We start from the raw sequence: 23779 nt of genomic DNA on the forward strand, positions 1-23779 counted from the left end.
ATTTTTTTTTTTTTTTTAATCAAAATGATTAATCGCATCTTAAAAATTAATTTTAACAACGTGGTATTTTGTAAATGTAACAAAATATTTGTACAGTAAATACAAATAAAAAAAAAAATATAAATTAACTGTTTTGAGAATCCCATCACTGAGATAGATTTTTTACTTTTTGTTACAGAGTATTCCGTAATATTGGTCTATCTGTGACAAAAATTGAAACCAATTTTATGATTTATTATATTTTGATAACAGATAAAACAAGGCTTTCTTCCGGGATTATTTATTTCTATTATTTTTAAATAAACAGTGGAATGGCAAACATGTGTATTATAAAATCATAATAAAATGGATTATGAGAAAATATCGTTTTTAAAATTGTATAGGTATTTCATCTGTTTTTTTTCTTCGATCAATATATTTGTGTTAACAATTTTCGTCATGTTTTGGTCACGTTACACTAATATTAAAACCGTAAAACGGTGCACACCGTGGGTATTATGATTTTGTAATTTTCCTTAGTTTTTGTTTAGCTAAAAAAATTTAAAAAAAATAAATTACGATTTTAGCGTACCGTTGTAGAGGAAAAGTACACCGTGGGTAGGTGTAAAGGAAATAAGCGGTACTGTTGCGTAAGTAGTTGTTCAGGTACGTCGAGGTTTATGTTAAATTATTTTTAAACTTTCAACTTTTTTTATATTTAAAATAATGTTATGAATCCAATAAATAACACATAATGGTGATACGGGATCGAGTTGAAAAAACTCTGTTGACATAGAAGACTTGGATACGCACCTTTCTCTGCATAAGACACCGCGAGTAGAGAAAGATAATATGAGGATGCACACTTAAAAACAATACACCATCGCATTGTTGAATGGGTACATAAATATTATAGACATAATGCATAAATAAAATACGTACTTACTCTGTTTGGCAATCTAAAATCGAGTGGCCCGGGAAGATTACGTTAATTGTTATTGCAATGCTTATGAGCACTTAACACTAATGTTTTGAAAACTTAAAATTCTTATGTCCGTATATTATATGCCCTTTGGTACCTAAAAAGTACTCAACTAAAATGTTATGAACGTGGTCGCTTTACATACAATAGTTATGTAGTACAACACAGTATCGTGTAAAATTCATGGATTTTTTATTTTTATTTTTTTTTTTGTTTTTTATCTTACTGACGCAGTTAATAATAATCGGGATTATAAATTCTATAATACGACTTATTATATTCTATCGGTTAATGCCTCACTAACTCAATGATTTTTATGTCTGTGCAATAATTAACAGTTGTAGTACAATAATTAACGGTCATTTTATATTAAATAAATGGCGGTTTTGATATTTTATATTCACTTTGTCGCGCAAAACGGCCCACACCTATGTAATAAAATTATAATATAAAAGTTTGGTAGGAACTAATTAGGATTCAAATAATATAATACGTTGTATATGTTTGTAATCACTTATTTTAAAATTATTATATTTAGAATAACAATAACAAAAACATATTGTAATGATTACAGAATTAAATAATTACTAAACCACTATTAAATGCATTAACAGTAAAATATACCAAGCTATGTATTAATATGATATATTCCAATAATTTAGGATCGCTAATATTTTTAATTTCCGAACATATAACTTATGAAAATAATATGCAATATTAATAACTTAAAATAAAATTATTTCTGTATTTAAAACATTGCAAAATAACGACAGTTCGTACAGTTTAATAGATGAATAATTATTAATCTAATATTTTAAATCTAAACTTTAAAAACAAATTTGATACATTTGCACAATATGTTATCTTAGTATTTCATGTACTATGATACAAAATACTTTAAATTCTATTAAAATTCACTAATTCTTAAATACTTATGTCTTAAGATACAATATATTTCCGATTTTCAACTTTTATTTCTCTCACGTACCATGCACATAACATTAAAATATAAACGATTAAAGTTAGATTTGTATGCATATTTGAAATCGATTGAATAATTTTGAATTTCTTTAACTGCGTTTATATTTTTTATATTAACGAAATGTCGTCGAGATGGTTATAACGTGATTCGCAGGTAACTATTATTATATAATATATTTATATAAAAAAAAATGTTTATAAGAAATTGGAGCTTATAAAATAGGTATTTTGGCTTATATTCATCATGGCTTAAGTCCGAATAATCCGATCAGAATCTGAACGCATCGTTGTTCCGTACAACCCATTAAAATACATAAGTGATGTTTAAAAATTTAAACACTCGCGCATGCGTTATACCTAATGTGTTGTTTCATCTTTTGCTATTATATTTTGTTCCATGTTTGATATAAGTTTTTGAAACTATAGTTTCTTTTGTTTTACGCTGCAATTGGCTTGGAGCACGGTTTTTATTTTCTACCCATAATGTTTTTGAAAGTCTGTCGTTGACAGTAACCCCATCGTGACTGTGAAATCTACTCGGAATGACTCCTTGGGTATTAATTAAATAATTTGAACAACTTATTCAACTAGAAAATATATCTTTTATCGTGAGATTTCTGGGGAATTTTAACTTCAGAAAAATGTGTGTCTCATTCCTAACTGTTTATGTCTGTTTTCTATGGTTATCGAAATTAGGACATCGCATTATTGTTACTATTTGTGAAAACTACACGTATGCGATTGTGCGTTTTTATATTATTATGTGCGACTGTAGTATGACTTTTTTTCCGACAAAAGAAATTATTGCAAAAAAATTACAATAAATAACCAAATAAATATTACATTGAAAAGTTGTGCGAACATTTTCAATCAAATAAAAAAAAAATTACCATTTTTATTGTTGCAGGTGATTATATAATTGTAGAGTAAATCACGTTACACCAACCTAAACGTAAAATTACATGTACAATACACATGCATGGTACATACAGGGTGGTAATCATTATTTATATTAAGAAAATCGTAAACGCTTAAGTCAATACACAAGTGTACGTGTAGTACCAATAATTGTAAATTAATTATAATTTCGTTTTATATTTGATCAGTCGTTGATCGCTAAAATTAATTTAACGCGTATATGTATATGTATGCGACGATGTTAAAACAGATTTGAAATATTTCGAAGTACAACACTGAAAAACAAAAACAATATAACAACAACTCAGATATTTAAAATGTTCTAATATTTATTTTTTTATTTGAAAGAATGTAATAAGAATTACAAGCAAATTCATTTTGAATAGATATGAGTTATTATTGTTATCAATGAACGGTGTATTTCATTTTTGCGAGGTCATAGTCAGAAAATTATTTTGTCAAGAAAGATTTAGAGTATAAATATGGTTTTTTACTAAAAGTTTTTAAATTTCAAATGTAATGGACATTTAAAAGTTTTCAATTATATTTTATGAAAACATTTCGTAGAGGTCTAAACCCCAAAACCCCTCTTAGCTACGGTTTTGTTATGTTGGGAGTACGATTCGTTTTAGAAATGGGTTATAGTATGAATTTAATATCGCTATTATTGTATTTTACTATAAAAATTATTAGTTTGATTAATAAAAAAAACACTTAACAATTATGTTTTTTAATTTCTCACGGAAGGTTAGGAATTCCTCACGATTTTTATTTTATAATTTTTCTAACTATTGTATTTTTTTATAGTTTTAAAAAATTCTCTATAACATTTTATCTATACGTATTTAAAACGTGGTTAAAAATAAAGTGTTCTTAAAAAATGTATTATCAGAATAGGATTGTACAAGGATGGTTTTGTAAGTAAAATAATATGACAAGAATACACGAGTATTGCGGAAAATATTGTTGTAATATAAAGTTATTACTATAAAATTATTTGAATATAAAAATTGCTACTTCAAATTTATCATACGTTATCCACAACGAGTTATACTATATTGAGATTGCGATAAATAATCACGCGCCGAGAAAATACGTTTTATATTCCTTTGATAATTAAACTATATCCTTCATCCTTTTGATTTCAATCCATTTTAACATCGTCAATAATAATAATAATAATAATAATAATAATAATAATAATAATAATATTAATAATGATAATACTAATAATAATAATAGTAGTAGTAATAATAATAGATTAATGTTTTAATAAACGCACCGGTGTTGAATTAATTTCGTCCAGACATTTTCTAACCAGAGGCGCACATTCGATGAAATATCATGCAATTTCGATATTAATACATACCTCTAGTTTATCGCTCGAATAAATAACAAAATATTATGATATATTTTTATTTTACTACTACATATTCGATTTTTTTTTTTTAACAATAATAAATATTTTAAGTAACAGTACTTGAAAATATACAGTTAAAAATTAGTTATCGTAATAATATGTATTATATTGTATACAACATTAAATAAAAAATATCCGAAAAAAAATGTATCATTATACTACATTGCAGTGAGTATCATATTTTTTTTTCTTAAAAAATTAAATATTTACATAAAAATTAAAAATAGTATACTATAGTATACATTATACTTATATGGAGTTGGAGTTGGATAATTTTCAAATTCCATTTTGACAGCGAGTGTAAATTAAAATCGAATAACATTTTTCAAGTATGATAAGAATCCATGGGATAACATTTTGTTTATACTTTGTATTATAAAAGCAATTATTAGTGAAATAACTAATATTGGAAGAAGATAAGTAGGTTGATAAGTTGCTTGATACATCCTTTTACTAGTTCTATAAGAGCCTTTAAGCAACTAATACTGATTTTTTTTTCAAACACGCGTCGATCAAAGGTTACGTTGAAAGTAACCATACAAGTACACGCTTAACTGTATTTAGCCATGGCTCTACGTGAATAATATTAAAGGAACATCTTATTCATGGCTTCGGTAATGGATTAATGTACGAAATATGTTATGCAGAACAACACAGATTTATGATTTTCCGAACAATAAGAGGCTCGTCAAATATAAACGGTATGATAAACTACTTCTAACTAACATAATTCAATTGATTTACGCAATATTATTAGACCACTGAAGTCTTAATCGCAACGATGGATCGGATCCCTTTCTACACACACCACCACGTGACACAACCCTTGGAGAAAACTTAAAGGAACACTGAGGCTCATTTGAACTTTGAACTTTTGGGTGGTATTTCGAAATATGTTATTCTCGCATCTCGTATCTTACTAATGATCATCGTGGTTGAAACTTATATTAATATTATTCTAAAATATGTATAAATATGTAATCGTTTTCTAATAATTTAACATAATCGATATCGATTGACTAGGAAGTTGATGTAATCAACGAATTCTACAACACGTTCTATTGCAACGGACTAACGAGTCAAATGCTTCGAACCTCAAGCACGAACGAGCATAAATTTCTCCCTAGATTTTTTCTCGGAAAGCAATTCGCTAGGAAAAATCGGTAAACTACGGTAAACTACTATTATAACATGACGTTGTGCACTGCGTACGCTAATAATATTTTGTACATAAACGTGTGCGGGCGGACTGCAACGGTGGGACGTCCGTCAAGGGGTTGGTTCACGTACACCGGGTGGAGCTGCGGAATGCGATCGTGAAACGTGTATCGATCGGAGACCAGCACGCGATAAAAATGTTATGGTACATGGCACGCAGCCCATCCGGTGTGCGCGATCTAAGATCACGGGCGGTGGCGGTAAAGAACGTGACGATCACGGCCGGTACAAGGTATTGTGGCCGGCGTCTACGCACGGGGTAAGTTATACGATAAGGAAACGCGGGAATGCGCATGCGTAGTCGGTCGATCGCGATAAGTCGTCTACCTGTTCACGTCGCCACGGCCGCCGCCGTCGCGGTCCGCGAAGCGTCTGACAGCAGCGGTGGCCATGTGCAACAGCCGTTTCAGGAGCGGCCCTTCGGTCCGGTTGTTGACGGCACCGTTGCCACCACCGTCACCACCACCATCGCCGCCACCGTCGCCGATGCCACCACTGCCACCGCCACCGCTGCCACCGCTCCTGCCACCACCACCGCTGCTACTGCCACCACCCCTGCCACTTCGGACTCTGTTCCGGTTGCGACCGCTTTTGACGGCAACCGGTCTGGTCCGGTTGTAAGCGGACGTCGCGCGAACCACCGTGGCCGCGGTCGTGGTCGTGGTCCGTAGGTTCGCAGTCGTATTCGCCGTCTTATGGCGGTGTGTAGTCGGCATTGTAACAACCCTTACACCGCCGCCGCCACCATGGTGGTTGTACGCCACCGTCGCGGCCGTCTGGTTCTCGTAATCGATTTGCCCCGGATTGTCGCGGGGCGACCACCCTTATGATTTGCCGTAACGGTTGACCACGCAGTACACCATCAGGCTGAACAGGAACACGCCGGCCACGGCCACGAACTTGGAACACGCCTCGAAGTCGTCCTGGCTGGTGTCGTTGATGGCCGCACGCATCTGTTCCTGCCGGCGTCGGTTGGCCAGCTTGCGCGCGAGCTCCGGGAACGCCAGGCTCTGCGTGAACGTCAGTCGGTGCAGCGAATCCGACAGGCTGTGCATGCCCACGCTGCCCCGTGCGCCCAAGCGTAAGCCTATGAACTCCGGGTCCGTCACGTCCGAGCACCGGCCCGTCCATGTCGAGCTCCTGCGCCGGCCCCACACAGCTCCGTGCCGGTTACCCGATGATCCCGTCGCGCCGGCTACGCTCAACAGCGAAGACGCGTTCGACGAGGATGCCCTGGATAGGTTACCACTGCATATGTCCACGCCCAAACAGTCGTTGTCCTGTTGGCCACATACCCCAATATAATCGTTATTATTGTTGTCGTTGTCGTTGTTATGTCACGTATTTGTAATTTAGGGAGTAGATATTTACGAACGTTCTCTCACAACATTCACTAGAATTTACGTTTTCGACTTGCACCATACCCCCTCCCCCTCCCGGTGAATGGTGAACTTCATTTAGGCTATAGCAGGGGTGGCCACAACGAGACTCGCGAGCCGCATGCGGCTCTTGAACCAAATTTAGAGTAAATTTAATAAATATAAAATTTTATTAGAATCGTTAAAAACATTAGATAGTGTTTTTACTGCCGTCAATTTCATTATCATTACAGTCGTTATTAGGTATAGATTGGCACAGCAGCGGTGCTTTTAGTATGTGTAGCCAAAATATGTCTTAATTTTATATACATCGCTTTACAATGTGGCTCGCCTCGAATTAGCTTAATAAATTTGCCGTTCCTAAAGTTAAGGTTAGTGGCCACCCTTGGGCTATAGTATGGTGTCGAGCATAATTTATATTACATTTACGTTAAAAACGGAAGAAAAATAAAAACTGAAGCAACAGATGTTATGCTGAGCTTCGCGCCATAACTTATCTGCTCTATCCGTTTATCTATGAAAAAACGCGAGGTAAACGTATAGCTTAGGTATATAACATATGGTCTCGCAGATAGCTTTATCAAAACAATATTTTTTATTATGGATGGAATTCGCTCTGTGCTGTGTTACATCAAGTCCAGAGGGAGTTGTTATCTTCTGATTCTATGTGGGCATCAGAAATAAATGTATTTGCGTGTTAATAATATAGGGAATGTAGGTTTCCGTTTTTGACCGCCTTTGTTCGAAACTCTCTCGAAATAATACCATACCCATCCATTGATGCGATGAGAGTTTTGAATATTGATTTTAATTTTTCAACTGTGGAAATAATTTAAACTTCACCATTTTCAGTGTTATTCTTCCATGTTAATAAAATGTTATTGTGTTTTCGCGTTTTAATTTTATTAAAAATATTCATCGGGAAAAATTAAATAATCGACCTGTTTAATTGTAACGGAACTCATAAGCGAATAAAATAAAAATATGGGAGTGTTCGAGCTCAGATGAATTGGTGAGGAGCGGGTATAAAATCGAAATATGGTCCGTGTATCATACGTTTGAGGTAGAGTAACGGACGGAAACAGCAAATCATGATATTTATGATTGTAGAGGGGCTAAGTGTAATAATTATTGAATATAATGTTTCCCTTTTATACAAGTATACGTTAATACTATGTTAATGTATAGTGCTATCGCGTATTGAGTAGAGATTGCATTTTATATGTTTTAACGTATACATGTAGTAAGATTAACGTGTAAGTATAGTATGATAATTATTAGTACATATGATAATAATAATTATAGTAGTTAATACTAATAAGCAATTGGCAATAAACTATACAAGGAATAATAAATTACGAAGTGTCACTTATAATGAACAAATACACATATTACGTGTTGTCTACAGTTATTAGTTTTCACTTTTTATGGTTGTGTTCTCGTCGTTGAATACACGTACAAATAGGAACGGACACTTTGCCGGGAAAGCAAAATCATAAACGTGCCCAAGAAAAGTTTCAGGGAAATATTCCCCATGTTAGAAAAGTGTAGAAAATGTTTGTTTTAATAAAATCATCTTTCTTATTAACTATATATATAACATTTTGAAATAGTAAACAAGTCCGGATTAAGGATCAATTGGGCCCTGGGACCCCGGGACACCGTACACTTAATGTGCTCCCTTTCAACTTTATAATATAAACTTAAATTTATATTAAGGATTGTATATTATTGTATAAATTTATACTATACAAACAAGTATCTATCAATCAAGAAATCTATCAATTGCGAATATTATTTTCTGAATATAATATCATTAACAATGTTAAATTGTCTTGAGTCTAACTTGTTTTATATTTATTTTTTATTCTTGTTTACTCTGAAAATGCTCTTTCGGCTGAACAATTAGCGACTGAGATAGTTAAATATAATCTAAGAGCAATTCAAATGTTTGGGAATACATTCTGCAATTATTTTTCATAGAACCATTTTAATAAACTAAAAGCAACACTTGCATCAAATGATACTTTACTTAAATTTAAAAATGTTTTAAATTGAATAATTTCATTTTCAAGTGAAGAGTCAACATCATTTTTATATGTAGAAATACGATTCTTAATACTCTCTTGGACTTCATTCTTCTACTGTCATCTGGTGGACAATTTTATTTAGCAACAAATAAAAAATGTATAGAAATATAAGCAGCAATTATATTTTTTAGTTCTATAACAAATTTATGAATAATAATATAATGAGTTTTAATTTAAATTTTGTCTTTTTCTTTTTACATAAATTGTGTCTTTTTTACAATCACTATTATCATTAGGATACTTTTTTTTCTTATTCTTTCAGCTTCATTCTTTTACGTCTATGAAACTTTTTGACTTAGATTTGCAATTTTATTTTAATAAACCTTACTTGAGTCTCTTAAACTTAAGACAAAATACCTTAGTGATTATAGCAAGTTGACGGCTTTTAATATGTCACAGTGTTTGTTTTGCAATTCAATTGAAATGTTATTACTTTTCTTTATCACTCCATAATAATATAAGATAGGCAATCTCTTTTTTACCATTTTTCCTGCAATATTGTAACTTATCTTTTTGTTTCATCATTTTCATTAACATTTTCACATAGTTTTTGTAGAGCTTAAAGTATTTTTTCAATATATAGATTAATAATTTTTAAAAATTAACCTACTCTACTATGTAGTTCTTTTTTTTTTTTTTTTTTTTTTTTGATTGTTTTGAACATAATAAAATAATATAATTTAGGGATAAGGATGGGCTCTCAAAATAAAATAGGCCCCAGGATTGTGCCCCCTTTGCCTCCCCCTTGATCCGGGCTTGATAGTAAAAACTCAAACTTTATATTAATATAAAGTTCAAAAATATTTTATTTTTATGTTATTTGTAACTATACAAATCAAATAATTAGAAAAAAATTAATAATAATAATAATATTATTTAAATTCTGGATAATTTCTCAAATTTAAATTAAAATATTTTACAATAAATATTTTAACACTGTATTTTTAAACTCTTTTTAAGTACAAATTTAGTGATGATTAGTAATTATATACGAGTATTAATAATACACCAAGATACTGCATTCAATCTATAAAAATGAAAAAATTTTATGTATCGCATACAAAAATAATAATCGTAATATTGGGGAGAGTTGGAAAAGTAGTCTATAAGAAAAATTCCAATGAGACATCTCTATGTTCAAATACTGTACAATCCAAGTTAAATTAACGTGAAAAGCGACAAAAACACATTGTGCAGTGCATTAGATTTTTTTTTTTTTGTTGGTGTACACTGTCAATTGATAGTTGAGAACGAATGATCATTAGGGGAAAACACTGAGGACCGGAATTGGGTTGAGACGCCTACCAAAACATACTTTGTTATTACATTTCTCGTCATTACTATACTTACAATGCACGTATTTACCAAAAAAAAAAACATAATTTTTATTTATGTAATATTATACGATATGCTGTATAGAACTTTTTCTTTTCCACGACAAACTCATCTATCAAAAAAAAAAAAATTCACAGCACTAGTGATTGCAACACGACTTATACATTAAACATTAAATAATGATCGGTATGGAGCAATTGTCGAACGTAAGAGCAGGGGCGGTGCTAACTTTTGCGAGGCCCTGGGCAAAATATATCGAGGCCTTTTTATAAGAATGGCGTCTAGGTATTCCTATAATAATATCTTCGAAATCGATCTGCGAGGCCCTCATAAAAGCGCGAGGCCCCGGGCAAGGGCCCTGCTCACCCCCCATTGCGCCGGCCCTGCGTAAGAGTATTATATTATAAGTAATAATTGTCTGTGCCTTTGTGACAATGCGATCGATAATACATTTTCTGTAAGACGCCCGAACATTGGACGGTATTTTTAAACTTAAAATCGTTCAAATAAACCGTTGCATATTGAAATCCACGAACTGGTGGTGAACAAAATTGTTTATGTAATAACTTTAAAATTATTTAAAGTATCGGTACGATTTGTGTAATAACAGTCAGAATAATGTATTTTGTATTCAAATTCATTGTCACTATAACCGAACTTTCAAAAATGATCATGAATATAAAATAAAGAAATACTTATTATTATACTGTTAATATCTACACATAGTGGATTATTTTTTTAGTTTTTTTGAAAAAAATGTTCTTAGGTAGATTAATTCTTACAAATTTTTAACGTAAAATACTAAAAACTTAATTTAATTTGTTTATTAGCAAGTTTACTACAGAGTTGTTGCGAAATAGATTACTTAAAGAAATTTAAATAAAATATGACGTCACGATTAAGTGACACTCGCATTCAAAGGCTTAAATAGCTTTCTGAGCAATGAGAAAATAAACATTTAAAACAGAATTTGTTGTAAAATATTCATAAAAAAATAAAAGATTAAATATGAATGATGCAGTAAACCGTAGGAAATAAGTGCTAGAAAAATATAAAAGTGAAGTTAAATTCTTCGTTTAGTAAAATATAAAAATACTGTCAAGCGCAATCTATATGGTTTCCGGCGTACGTAATATGCCTCGTATTCTAATATTTTTATTTATTTATCGGTGTACATAAAATATTTCAATATATGTTTTCGGTGAACGAATAAATATAATTTTCAACCGTGTTAAATATGTATATTTTACAGCAACCCTGGGAAAATCTAGGGATATACGTTTGGTAATCAATAAGATATAATGCATTGCTGGTAGAAGAAATAATCATTTCGAATTCTATCGAAATTCATTATTTAATAGTTGCTTCGAACATAAAACCTACGACTATGTTATATTAAAAATATATTTGAGTATGTTCAGTAGTATCATTACGGCGTGTTTTACTTTTGTTTTATAGCACAGACGATAGGTACGTATGCGAAGTCGTACATAGGTTGTATCTAACCACATCGACCGATGTTGTTAAAATTTATTTTGTTACAATTTTATTGTAATAATAAAAATATATACTTCTGTTGCTATTCGGTAGTTATCACACAAAATGTGGATAATTTCGGTATAAAAATAATAATAATAATATTTTGCCTTACATTGTCATATGTCTTACATTGCTTATGGATAAAAGTGTTTTCAATATGACTAGGTTTTAATATTACCCTTTTCCATTGATATGAAAAGTTTAATATATTTGTGAAACTTTTTCATAAAAATTACAACACTATAAACTAATTTCATTGATAATAATATGATGTTTATTTATTGAATACAACGATATTGAGTTTTTAGTTTACCTTGTTATTGTTTCTGATTATAGAGTAAGAACTTTTTAAAACTTTTTATACTGTACAATAGTTAATATAAATAAGAAAAATTAACAACATTTAGTGTTATAATGATTTTATTTATATCGAATAACAATAAAATATTAACGAAATATTTGTAACAATTGATAAACAGAACGCTTTTTTTTCTTATATTTTCAAGAAAATATTATAATAAAAAGCTCTAATTTAGTCTCATAGAAATGAAAATAAAAAAAAGTCTTACAAATAAAACAGTACTACTATGTTGTATGAAAAACGTAAGCGACAAAAATTTGTTTTCTTTTGTCGAAGATGACATTTAATATCATCAAAAAAGAGTGAAATCTTTATCTAATTTGCCAATAACAAGCATAAAAGCTTTGTAACATAAATTCAACGTTATTTATGTTTAAAATACCTGAAAGGTATAAAGTGTTTTGTTTCATTTTATTTTTCATGGAAGTATTGTCATAAGTTGTTAAGTGTTTTCTACTTCATTTTAATTTGTACCGATATTACCGAAATATGATACTCTTGTCTACAGTCTAACGTCTATAGTAGTATTTCCTTACAGTATACAAACTAAACGAGTGTATCGTATCCTGAATTTTTAATTATACAAATGAACTAGTGTAGATGAACTTAAGTTTAACATAATTCTATGATTTATGTTGCTTAATTTTATTTCAAAAATTATTAACACTTTTTTTTATAGTAAGTGATGATAACAATTCCAAACGCAGTTATGATTATGAAATATTTATTGGATTCACTTTGCTTCAAAATATTGTACCTAATTAATTTTATAATAATTGTTATAATTAAATACATAATATATGTACTTAATCATTTTACGGAAACTTAAAAAATGTAAAGATCAATTACACAAATAATTAATTGTACAACATTATTTTTAATTTTAATTATTTTCTATGTTTATTAATATCTTACATATTTACAAAGGCACAAAAAATGTATTCGAAATATTAAAAATATTTGTACGAATTGCTAACACATAATTTTATTTTATTTATCAAACAAAACACCTATTTCAATATTGCTGTGTTCACGTAACAGTACATTAAAAATAAAATGATAAATTTAAACTCAGCAGATTGAATAAATTAGTGAACATTTCTAAAACATTTATGGTTTATACCTTACGAATTTTTTTGGGTGAATGATTATGTTAAGTTTGTTGAAATTCTGTCTGGGTGTTCATGTACATAATCAATATTATGATTGTGGAATTGAGTGAGCTAAGATCGGTTCGATCGTATAAATATATCAAAAATTAAACATAAATTAGCAAATGATTATACCGTATGAAGAAGTTCAGACGTATAGTTTTGCACCAAAACGATAGTGAAGTCAGTCGGAAATACAACGCCACGATGATGGCTCCGAAACGTAATTCATTATAATCATGCATTTTTTGAGAAATCAACTCAAATGTTTTATTTAATATTCCACCCAGTTTTCAGCCCGTTAACAGCGGAAACAGAAACCGTCAACGAAAACGTTTTGAAAATTGCACGACGTTCTATCTAGGCCAAGGCTAACACATCCCTCGCTGTCTCTTCTACTATTTATGATATCTGTATTCGTAAGGCCGATGTACAGTTTTTGACCTCGAAAAAACGATGTTCTAATATTCGTTGGCCCTTCGCTTGAACATTACCGCGTAATCTAATGAGTCGGACGGCCGACCGTTCCCATTATATCCAAATAATTTACTACCTGGATGAACACGACGTAATATCAAATATTTTTATCACATTTCTGCGCGATTATTTGACGTGTACGTATTATGTTCTATAACATATGTTACTGCACACGTGCCGCCATGATACAAAAACTGACTGAATTTGTTTTCACAAAAGTTACAACACCGTTCGTATTTATTTCTCAGCGGATTAGTCGTTTCAGATACTACACGCGTTGAATTTGAATCAGACGACCATAATTTTGAACTGTTTTTAAAGTTATCCGATTATCCGTTTCTTCGTGTTAAGACGAAAACATTAATCCATAAAGCTATTGCAATCCGTACAACGATACGTCTGTCTAACCTACTCGAAATTATTGTGTTTGTAAGTCGATTTTGTAAAACGTGTTCACCGAACTGTACAAAATAATCCGCATTGAAATCTCTTTGGCAAAACTTACTTTGAGCTCTAGGACCTATCATGTATTCTGTAAATATAAAATCTGGTTTAAGAATATATCTAATGTTTCTATTTATCGTCCCTACGAGAATTACTCAATCAATCCATTAACCATCGTGTGTTGAAATTCTAACAAGTTAACATTCAACAACTTTTTTTCACGAAAAACATATGCTTTAATGTTTATGATGAATGATAGCGGTATATTTAATGTTTATTGCAATAGCAATACAAACTTCAAAAACGTACTATACCACTTAATTATAATTTCTTTATATGCTAATTTCAGACGGAAAAAAATTCAAGAAATTCGTAAGTACATAAATATATAGTATTAAATATTGGTAATTTAATAATTTTATTATTATTTTCAACAAATTTATGAAAAATACAAAATTTTGTATTCCTACCACTATTTGTTCATATAAAATATTTCTTATTAATATATAGATGATATAATTTGTATTTATACAATTATGATTCAGGTCTTATCGATTAAAAGTATTTATCCTAAGAAATTAGCTCTATCATGTTTAGTGCAATCTCGGAAAATAAAATAGTTTTGCACTTAATAAATTAAGAACTGTATAAGCTCTATTCAAGATTTAATTAATCAAACTTTTGATTACCAAAGGTCATGCTTTGAACATAACATATTATTGAATACATAGTGTACATGTACATTTATCTAGCAACCCTAACTCAGAGTTTTCGAGTTCAAAGTAAGAGTCTTTTTCGTTTTATGTTTGATCTGGTCTCTACCCGATACTTAGCGTTTACATAGTAAATAATATGTAAACACGATATTGTAACGTGCAAAAGATAATCAAGTTAAACCCTATACGCTTACACTTATAACAAAAAGTGCTTGTTGATTTCTCGTTGTAAAATATTTCTAACCATAATTTAAATCATTTATTTTATATAAAAGTTTAAATTATTAAATATTAAAATACCAGTTCTCTTTTAAATTAAAACAATAATCGCTGTTGACGAAATCATTCTACTTAATAGCCTCAGAAATATTAAAATAAGTACTAACTGTTGGGTTTAACGTTTGTTTAATTTCTCAGTATTTAAGTTGAATTTTTTGTTGTAATTATTCTTTAATTATAAACCCCACTTTTTGTTAAGATTTCTTATGGTAGGCATTCGATTGGTTCATGTCGTTATTTTGCTTGTTAATTTAAAATTTGATTGCATAAAAAAAATTCTATTTAGAACAATGTACCTAAACTTTTTAAAATAAAATGTTTTGAGTATTTAACTTTAAGTTATAACGTATAATTATAATAAATAAATCAAACTTTCAAAGTTTATTTTTAATTTTATGATGTATAATACTTTTTATACGGTGTCCATTTAGTAAATATTTCATAAATGTTAATTGCTTATTTATTTCGTTGTTCGATTTTATAATTACATTATGACAACTATTTTCGTTAACGTTAAAAAGTAAAAAATCCTAATCCAATAGTGTATATTTATAAAACGTAATTCATAAACCTAACTCTTGAGAAGTATCATTTAAAGCAATTTAAATACGGATCAGATATTCATGCTGAGAAAAAATATTCAAATTATGCTGATTAGTCTATGACAGTTTTCTTTTCATTGTAATAAACACACCAGAATACTAAGAACTGTATTGTTATGGTATATTGAGTATTGCTTGGTTTATTATAGTCTTGAAATATATCTAGTGTAAAATGTACTCATCAGAAAATCATTCGAATATGCATATCGAATCGATTAAAACATGAAAAGTTATGATGATTTATTTTTTTATTTATTCCAGACGTAATCATGTATTTGATTTCAACTTTTAATTAAAATAATAGAACTTTAGATGGTTTGATAGATGGTTTTGATTGATTATTATAAACCGTAGATAACTTTGCCGAGTAATTTTAATAAGTTGCATGTTTATTACAGTGAAAAACGCTATTATTTTCATTTCTAATTCATTGAGTACTTTGCATTTGAAACTGTGGTTTCCTGCGCGTTGCAGGACGAGAGGAGTAAAATAGTACATGTAAAACGTGTTCGTTAGTAAGAAACCAGATCATGTTGAGTACAAAAATCTGTAACTCCTGGGCAGTACGAGGATGCGTGTAATTATTATACATTATCCATGCGATAACGCCATGATATACGCACGTATAATACAAATATTTATGTTAAAATAATTGGAAAACGATACCTACTTATACGTAATATAAGCTCACACCGATCGGACGTACGGACGAATAAATAGAACCATGAGAACACAACGGCGACGGCGCAATATCATTTGTGTTATATTTAATCTCGCCACCAAAGCTTTTGTAAATATTTGTGTCAACAATAACGGCACACTGGCTGATGATACGATTGGCTGCGCTTCGGTTACCAACTAATCATTGATCATCACTAGTTCGTTAATAATGGATCAGTAGGTTATTTGGAATTTATTATTAATAGTGTCCATTTGTTGGCTAAAACGGTTGTTTGTATCTAGTGAATTAACATGCACAAGATTAAACGAACAATTCGTTTTTGCTTTGGTTCGCGCAGATGTAATTAAATTTATTAATATTATAAATATAAAATGCCTATAAAAAACAATAAACTTTAACTATACGCTGGCTCATGGCCGTATTCAGGGGGAGGGTTTTCCGGGTTCAAACCCCCCCCAAAATTTGTTCAACATTTTTTTTTTGCCTATTCACTTGATGTTTTTTTTCTGTATTCAATTGAAATTCAATAGAAAAGTGTTTCTTAATCCATCGTCTAAGTCGCACATAAGGTAAATTATTATCCCAGACTTATTATTATTGTGTAAATAAAATAGAATTGTCTACGAGAATGTCTACGCGCAAAAATTGAATCTAAAACAGTGCACTGCTTTACGACGGGTAAAACTATGTATACAATGAGATAAGATCACGACTGACGTTGTCGCCTGCCCATAGCTTTGGCTGTTCATATGGACGCACCAGAGTATTTACGTAGTTATTTTTAGTATTCTTCAAATTTTGATAGTGTACATACCTTATTAGAATAATCGTCGATGTTTAATTTCAACTCGAATAGAACTAATTCGGATGATTTTAATGACGGAAATTTTAGAGCTCTTTTACGGTTTCGTGTAGATTCAGGTGACACTATGCTAGGAGAACATTTGAAAAATGGTCCAAGAAATTCTTTATATACTAGTCCTGGTATTCAAAATGACATAATTTCTATTTGTGGTGAAATAATCAAGTCAAAAATTGTCCAAAGAGTAAATGCTGCCGAGTGCTTTTCTGTGTTAGCGGACGAAACTACAGATATTGGAAGAATTGAACAAATGTCTGTATGTTTGCGTTATTATGACCAAAAAGATAAAAAAATTCGAGAAGATTTTTTAGAATTTACACCGGCTGTTGATCTTAGTGGAAAAGGACTAGCAACTTTGATAATGGGGTGTTTACAGAAGAACAGTATACATTGTCAATTTTTAGTTGGACAAGGTTACGATAGAGCCTCTGCCATGAGTGGATATTTACATGGTGCTCAAGAATACATAAAAAAAGATTTTCCCATGGCACTTTATGTACATTGCAGTGCTCACTCACTCAATCTAGCGTTGGCCAACGCCTGTTCATTGCCCTCAATAAGAAACTGTATTAGCACCATTCAAACTGTTGGAACATTTTTTCGCTCATCGGCTCAAAGAAGTGAATTATTGAGAACAACTATTATCGAAACTCTTTCAGAGACAAAGCATACCACATTAGTTGCATTATATGAAACTCGTTGGGTTTATAAGCATGAAAGTGTCATGCGGTTCAAAGAACTATATCCCGCTATTATTGTTGCATTGGAAAAATTGGAGTCATCAATAAATAAAGAAACTGCTCAAAAGTCTTGTCAGTTATTAAGTACAATTAAAGACGCTAAATTTGTTATACCTCTCGTAATAATTGAAAATATTTTTTCGTATACATTGACATTGTGTAAACAGCTACAGACAATTAATGCTGATTTAGTCGAAGCATGCAATCATGTTGATGATGTGTTAGCCGTATTAGACGAAATGAGAGAAAATAACAAACAACATTTTTCAGACCTGTTTTCTGTTGTTGCCATCATGTTGAATAAAAATAAAGAAGACATTGTTTTGCCTCGTATCGCTAATAAACAAACACACCGTAGTAATGTGCCCTCTCATAGCTCTGAAGAGTATTACAATTTTAATATTTTTTTGCCATTTCTCGACTATATCAGATCACAGCTTTGTGATAGATTTCAGAAACACAAATCTTTAATAAGTTCATTACAACAAATCATTCCAAGTAAATGTATAATCGCTACCAATGAAGAAATAAACGACTGTGTAAACTTTTATTCTCAGATATTGATTGAGCCTAATGCTTTCAAAGCTGAATTTACAATATGGAAGACAAAGTGGCTAAAAGAAGGATCTCGCCCAAAAACAGCAATTGCAGGACTTGACAATTGTAACCCTCTTTTATTTCCTAACATAAGGAAACTTCTACAAGTCTTAGTTACTATGCCTATGTCAACAGCGACACCAGAAAGAACATTTTCATCTTTAAAAAGATTGAAAACGTATCTCAGAAATTCGACTGGTGAAACACGCCTCAATGGATTGGCTTTAATGTCAGTTCACCGGGACATCAATGTTGATCCAGAAGAGGTACTTACTCAGTTTTCAAAATTATCAAGAAAAATAATGTTACTTTAAAATTAATAATCCTATAAATTGTCAAATTAAAAAATGTAAGTTACATGTTTTAATAATTATTAAATATACTTACTCTAATTATAATTATATAACTATAAAAATATTTACATGTAAAATGTGATTGTCAATTGAAATACCTTACGAGTAGTAAGTATTAAAGCAGAATGTATATTATATAATATGGTAAATAATATAAGTACATTTTTAAACCTAAAAACTAATATGGTTTGAATTGGTTAAAATTCTAAAAATCATGTTCTAGTTTCATCTTAAATTGAAAACCCCCCCCAAAAATAATGGCTGGATACGGCCATGCGCTGGCTTACGAAATTATTGGGCGAAAGGGGAAAGACAATGAGTATTATAGAAAACTTATAAACAGATTAAAATAAAATAATAGCATTGTGACAGTTGAACATGATAAAACGAATATTAAATATTATAAACGTAGAATTAATTAGCTTTGTTGAGACATACTTAGATTTTTGGTAATTGGAGAGCAAAAATGTTTATGTTTTTGTAGATTAATATCTGTAGCTGTACTCTTAGACCTTAATCGGTTATATTTGTTTTAAATAATGTATTTAGTGAATCAATATAAAATATTTTTATGCCTTCAAAGCATTACACAATGGTCTTTTATGCACGTTTCAAACGAAATTAATATGCTGTCACAATGGTCATTCGTCGAACTGTAAAATGCTACACGAGTGATAAAAATTAAATGGTATTATGAAAATAGTGACAAAGCTATTTCACCATCAACACGTATTTTAATAATTAGATTACAGGATTAACAATTTAATAATACCAGAACAATTCTGACGGTTTATTTGAAAATTAAACGAGTTAAATATGGTATAGGCATGCCAGAAATGGCACGTATTCGCAATAATTCAGTTTTATTCAGTATTTTTAACATTTTTCCATCGCGGCAATAGGTACGCATACATTCTATTCATAAATTACAACATTAATATTTTATATGATGTGTGTTGAATCATCGTTCCGTCACTAATTTGGTGTAATTTTACATTGAACAACTCATGTAAGCTCCTTATAAACGTATACTTTGATAAGCATTATGTATTGCAGCTAATGTTGATATCTAAATATACATATTATAATAAGTTAGCATGCCGTAAAAAATGAAAACATTTCTGAAACATCTACGGAAAAATGTTAATGGGGTAAACTAATAATAATTATCGTGCTTTTGTATATTGTTATTTTACATTATAATATAAACCATGTATACATGTACTACATAAATACTTTATATACATGTATATGTATCATTATATTATACTACATATTGTGTGAGACTACTGTGGAAATGATTTTCAATGCAAATAAAAACACGTCGGATCATCACACGCGGAAAATTAATAATTATATTATTTATTTTACTGTTGTATTATAAAAATAAAAATAAAAAATATTTAAAAAAAACAACACAATATTAAGTAATAGATCTTATTTTACTTATGCCATTTAAAAGTTGTCTAAGGGTGAAATCATAATAGTTAAGTGCAAATTTTCAACAATACAATTATATACAATCCGGTTTTATGTTCTAACGAAATATAGTTATTATTAAATCACTGTGTTTACACATAAATATTGATTTTACAAAATACAGATAGGTACATCACTCTATTATCAAATTATTTATGGATCAGAAAGCTATTGAAGAAAAAAGTTATTGTTTCTGTTGTTTTGAAAATCTGTTTTTATCTAGTTCAATGCAAACGACTGCATGGACGTCTAGTAACTGCGTCCACGTATACGCTGCCAAATTCAACAATATGATCACGTATCACACACAAACCATCACATATGCAAGAAAACAAAAGAAATTAACTTAGATAGTAATAAATATATAATTCAATTTTCATCATTCTGTGCTGTACTAAACAAAGCAAAATACACAAAGTAAGGAATTTGTAAATGATTAATTTATCCATTAATGATTCAAGAGGTTAAACAATGCAAAGTTTTTTACGCAAGTGTATACCTACTTCACATTATACTACATTCCTCAAAATAAATATCAGTGACTGCCTATTAACCAAAGTTTTACTTTTCATTACTCAGTCCAGTGATATTAAAGTAGGAATGTCCCAATAAATATTGAATGGTTTGATACGTTTACGTGAGGAAAACAATACTCGTACATATTGTTCTTTTTCAAATTACGTATTAGAGAGAATACAAACACACGCTAAATTTTGAGGTAAAAATAAAATTTGGTTAAATGCGAAATAGCATAATAGCTGAAACTTTAATTAATTTTTAATTATGCATTACTGTAACTTTTTTACCTATACGGTATGCCGATATCAAACTGAAATAGTTATGTCAATGTTGTAATTACTTTATTACGTTTATTTCATATTTTTATATATTTTTTATAATTTTCATTGTTATATGTTTATTGTATATTTATATTTATATTCAATATGAATGATTTGTTAGAGTTGGTTTCTCTGGAAGAGATTACCACTAAAGATATGAATACGTTTTGATTAATAAATTATTGTTATTTAGAAATAATGTTTGTGTTCGATCATCATCGTTGATTAATAATCTACGAACTTAATAAAATGAAATAATATATATTTAAACGAAAAATAAAACTTATTTAAACCATAAAATTATTGTCTAAATGTCATCAATTAAATTTTATATGATATAGTCATTTATTTATCAAAGATATTTATGAACTTTCGATAACCCATGTTATTACAACCAATCATTTAACACTATAAATCAGAGCTAGCCAAACTTTTTTTGATCCTAATCTACTAAAAATATACTTCACCTTAGAGGATCGATTTTCAAAGAATTTTTTTTTTATTATTGAATAACTATAATTATAATTATATAAACATACTCGTACTTGCATAAAGTGTATATAAACATATAATAAGTATTCTAAAATAATTATTAATTACTAAAAATAATATAATAATAAATATTAAAGAATTTAACGAGTAAATGTATAGTATAAATCTACCGATATTCAGCACAAACATGTTTTGATAAATAATGTTAACGGAGTTCTTATCCGGTGTTGTGCAAAAAATCTTTATTATAGAATGAATGTTAAATTTTCCGATTAATTTAATGAATTCTAGTTTTTTTTTATTTTTATTATTATTAAAAGAAGGATACATACAATCTGTGCTACGTGCTCAATAAATAAATAAGCAAATAGAAATAAATTATACAGACGAGAAATAAAAAAGAAAGAAATAAATAGAAAGATATATCCAATGATATAACTTTCTGATGAAATTATAATTAATATAATATATATAATAATAATCAATGTTAATTTGTACATAAACTAATTTACGGTTAAGAATATCAAACTATTAGTCTTTTATTATAATTTTTGCGATCTTTATTCATATAATTATTATTTTAAATTATTTACTTTTGTTTATTATTATTACAATATATTGTAAATACCTAATCATATCTTTGTTCTGGGCTTTGTTCAGCCAGTTCTAGTAAAAATAAAATAAAATTAATTAATATTGAATAAAAATTTTTATTTTTATTTATTTTTATAACATGTGACGGCCCCATGTCTGATTTATTCGACGGATCAGACAATTAGAGATGATTATAAAGAGAGAAGAAAAATAAAACTTTTTAGACATATTTTATGAAAATTAATTAATAATATAATTAGTTTTTCGAAATTCTGTTTTGCTAATGGATACGTTTTTAATGAAACCACATATCCTTATTACTTATTTTATTACACATATATAATAATTGGGAAAATAGTATGTATAAGCTATTGTGTGCGTGTGCACATTTCAAATATTTTACTGAAAAGTATAATTAGATTATTGAATAATTATTCAATTATATATTTGATTATAATCCATTCACACATAAATAACGTCGTATATTATGCAAGTTTAACTGTATAGAATTTTTATAGTTAAAAAATTTAACTGACTGGTTAAAAATAATAATATTTTTTCAACATAAAACTCAATGAATGACTAATATGAATTATACAATGCACACAAATATTTACAATATAAATATTTTTTGTTACCATTTCATTCTAATCGTTTTCAATGTATTATAGCTTTGGATTTTATCATTCGACTTTAATAGTGGTATGATCATATTTCCATGAGGCTTTAAGTTTATACTAAAACAAATAAATACCTCAGCTGCACCATGATCATGAGAAGAAGAGGCTATTGGATATAACCGTGCATGATCAGGTTGCAAGTATACAGAACTATATCGTCTCGATGTTGACGGGCCCGGGACGTCATAAAGATCAATTGTAGACGAACCGGCTTTGGTAGTTTTTTGAGCAGGACTTGCCTGAATAAATCAAACACACACACAAACGTATGTATAAATTATATATTCATATACATAATTTATGAGGCACATTAAAAATAAGCTAACAAATATCAATGTAATTTATATTAATTTGAAATTAATGCGACCACGTGATTATGTTTCATTCTTTTGGTCTATTACAATTATGGATAGTTATGTGTAGAAAAATAATTTGAACAATAATAGTTGTACCTATTTGAATAAAGAAGTGGTTGAATTATTTGTCAAATGTTTCTAACAATTACAGTTCACGAATACTTAAACTATTACTTTTTTTTTTTCGAACATATTTGTCAATATATTACATAGGTGCCAATAGAATACTTGAAG

At 29.6% G+C, this 23779-nt stretch overlaps 2 protein-coding genes across 2 annotated transcripts in view; both read right to left on the reverse strand.

Annotated features, from left to right (window-relative positions):
• Positions 1 to 5821: 5821 nt before the first annotated feature.
• LOC112688742 (alanine and glycine-rich protein-like) lies at positions 5822 to 6214 on the reverse strand. Its single transcript, XM_025562093.1, has one exon. The coding sequence runs from the start codon at positions 6212 to 6214 to the stop codon at positions 5822 to 5824; it is 393 nt and encodes a 130-aa protein (XP_025417878.1).
• An 87-nt stretch (positions 6215 to 6301) lies between these two features.
• The window catches only part of LOC112688711, a 36706-nt gene continuing 19228 nt past the window's right edge, over positions 6302 to 23779 (reverse strand). Inside the window, exons 3-4 of the mRNA XM_025562044.1 lie at positions 23264 to 23428; positions 6302 to 6778 (exon numbers count right to left, since the gene is read on the reverse strand). Of these exons, the coding sequence (XP_025417829.1) occupies positions 6323 to 6778; positions 23264 to 23428 (621 nt within the window). The 3' untranslated portion in view covers positions 6302 to 6322. The remainder of the gene's footprint in view (positions 6779 to 23263; positions 23429 to 23779) is intronic.

The sequence above is a fragment of the Sipha flava genome, unplaced genomic scaffold (genome assembly GCF_003268045.1).
Source record: "Sipha flava isolate LNK unplaced genomic scaffold, YSA_version1 3_pilon_pilon, whole genome shotgun sequence".
Lineage (NCBI taxonomy): Eukaryota > Metazoa > Arthropoda > Insecta > Hemiptera > Aphididae > Sipha > Sipha flava.

Coding starts and splice junctions, on each gene's coding strand:
- LOC112688742 (XM_025562093.1), bottom strand. CDS start 6,214: ATGCCGACTACACACCGCCATAAGACGGCGAATACGACTGCGAACCTA.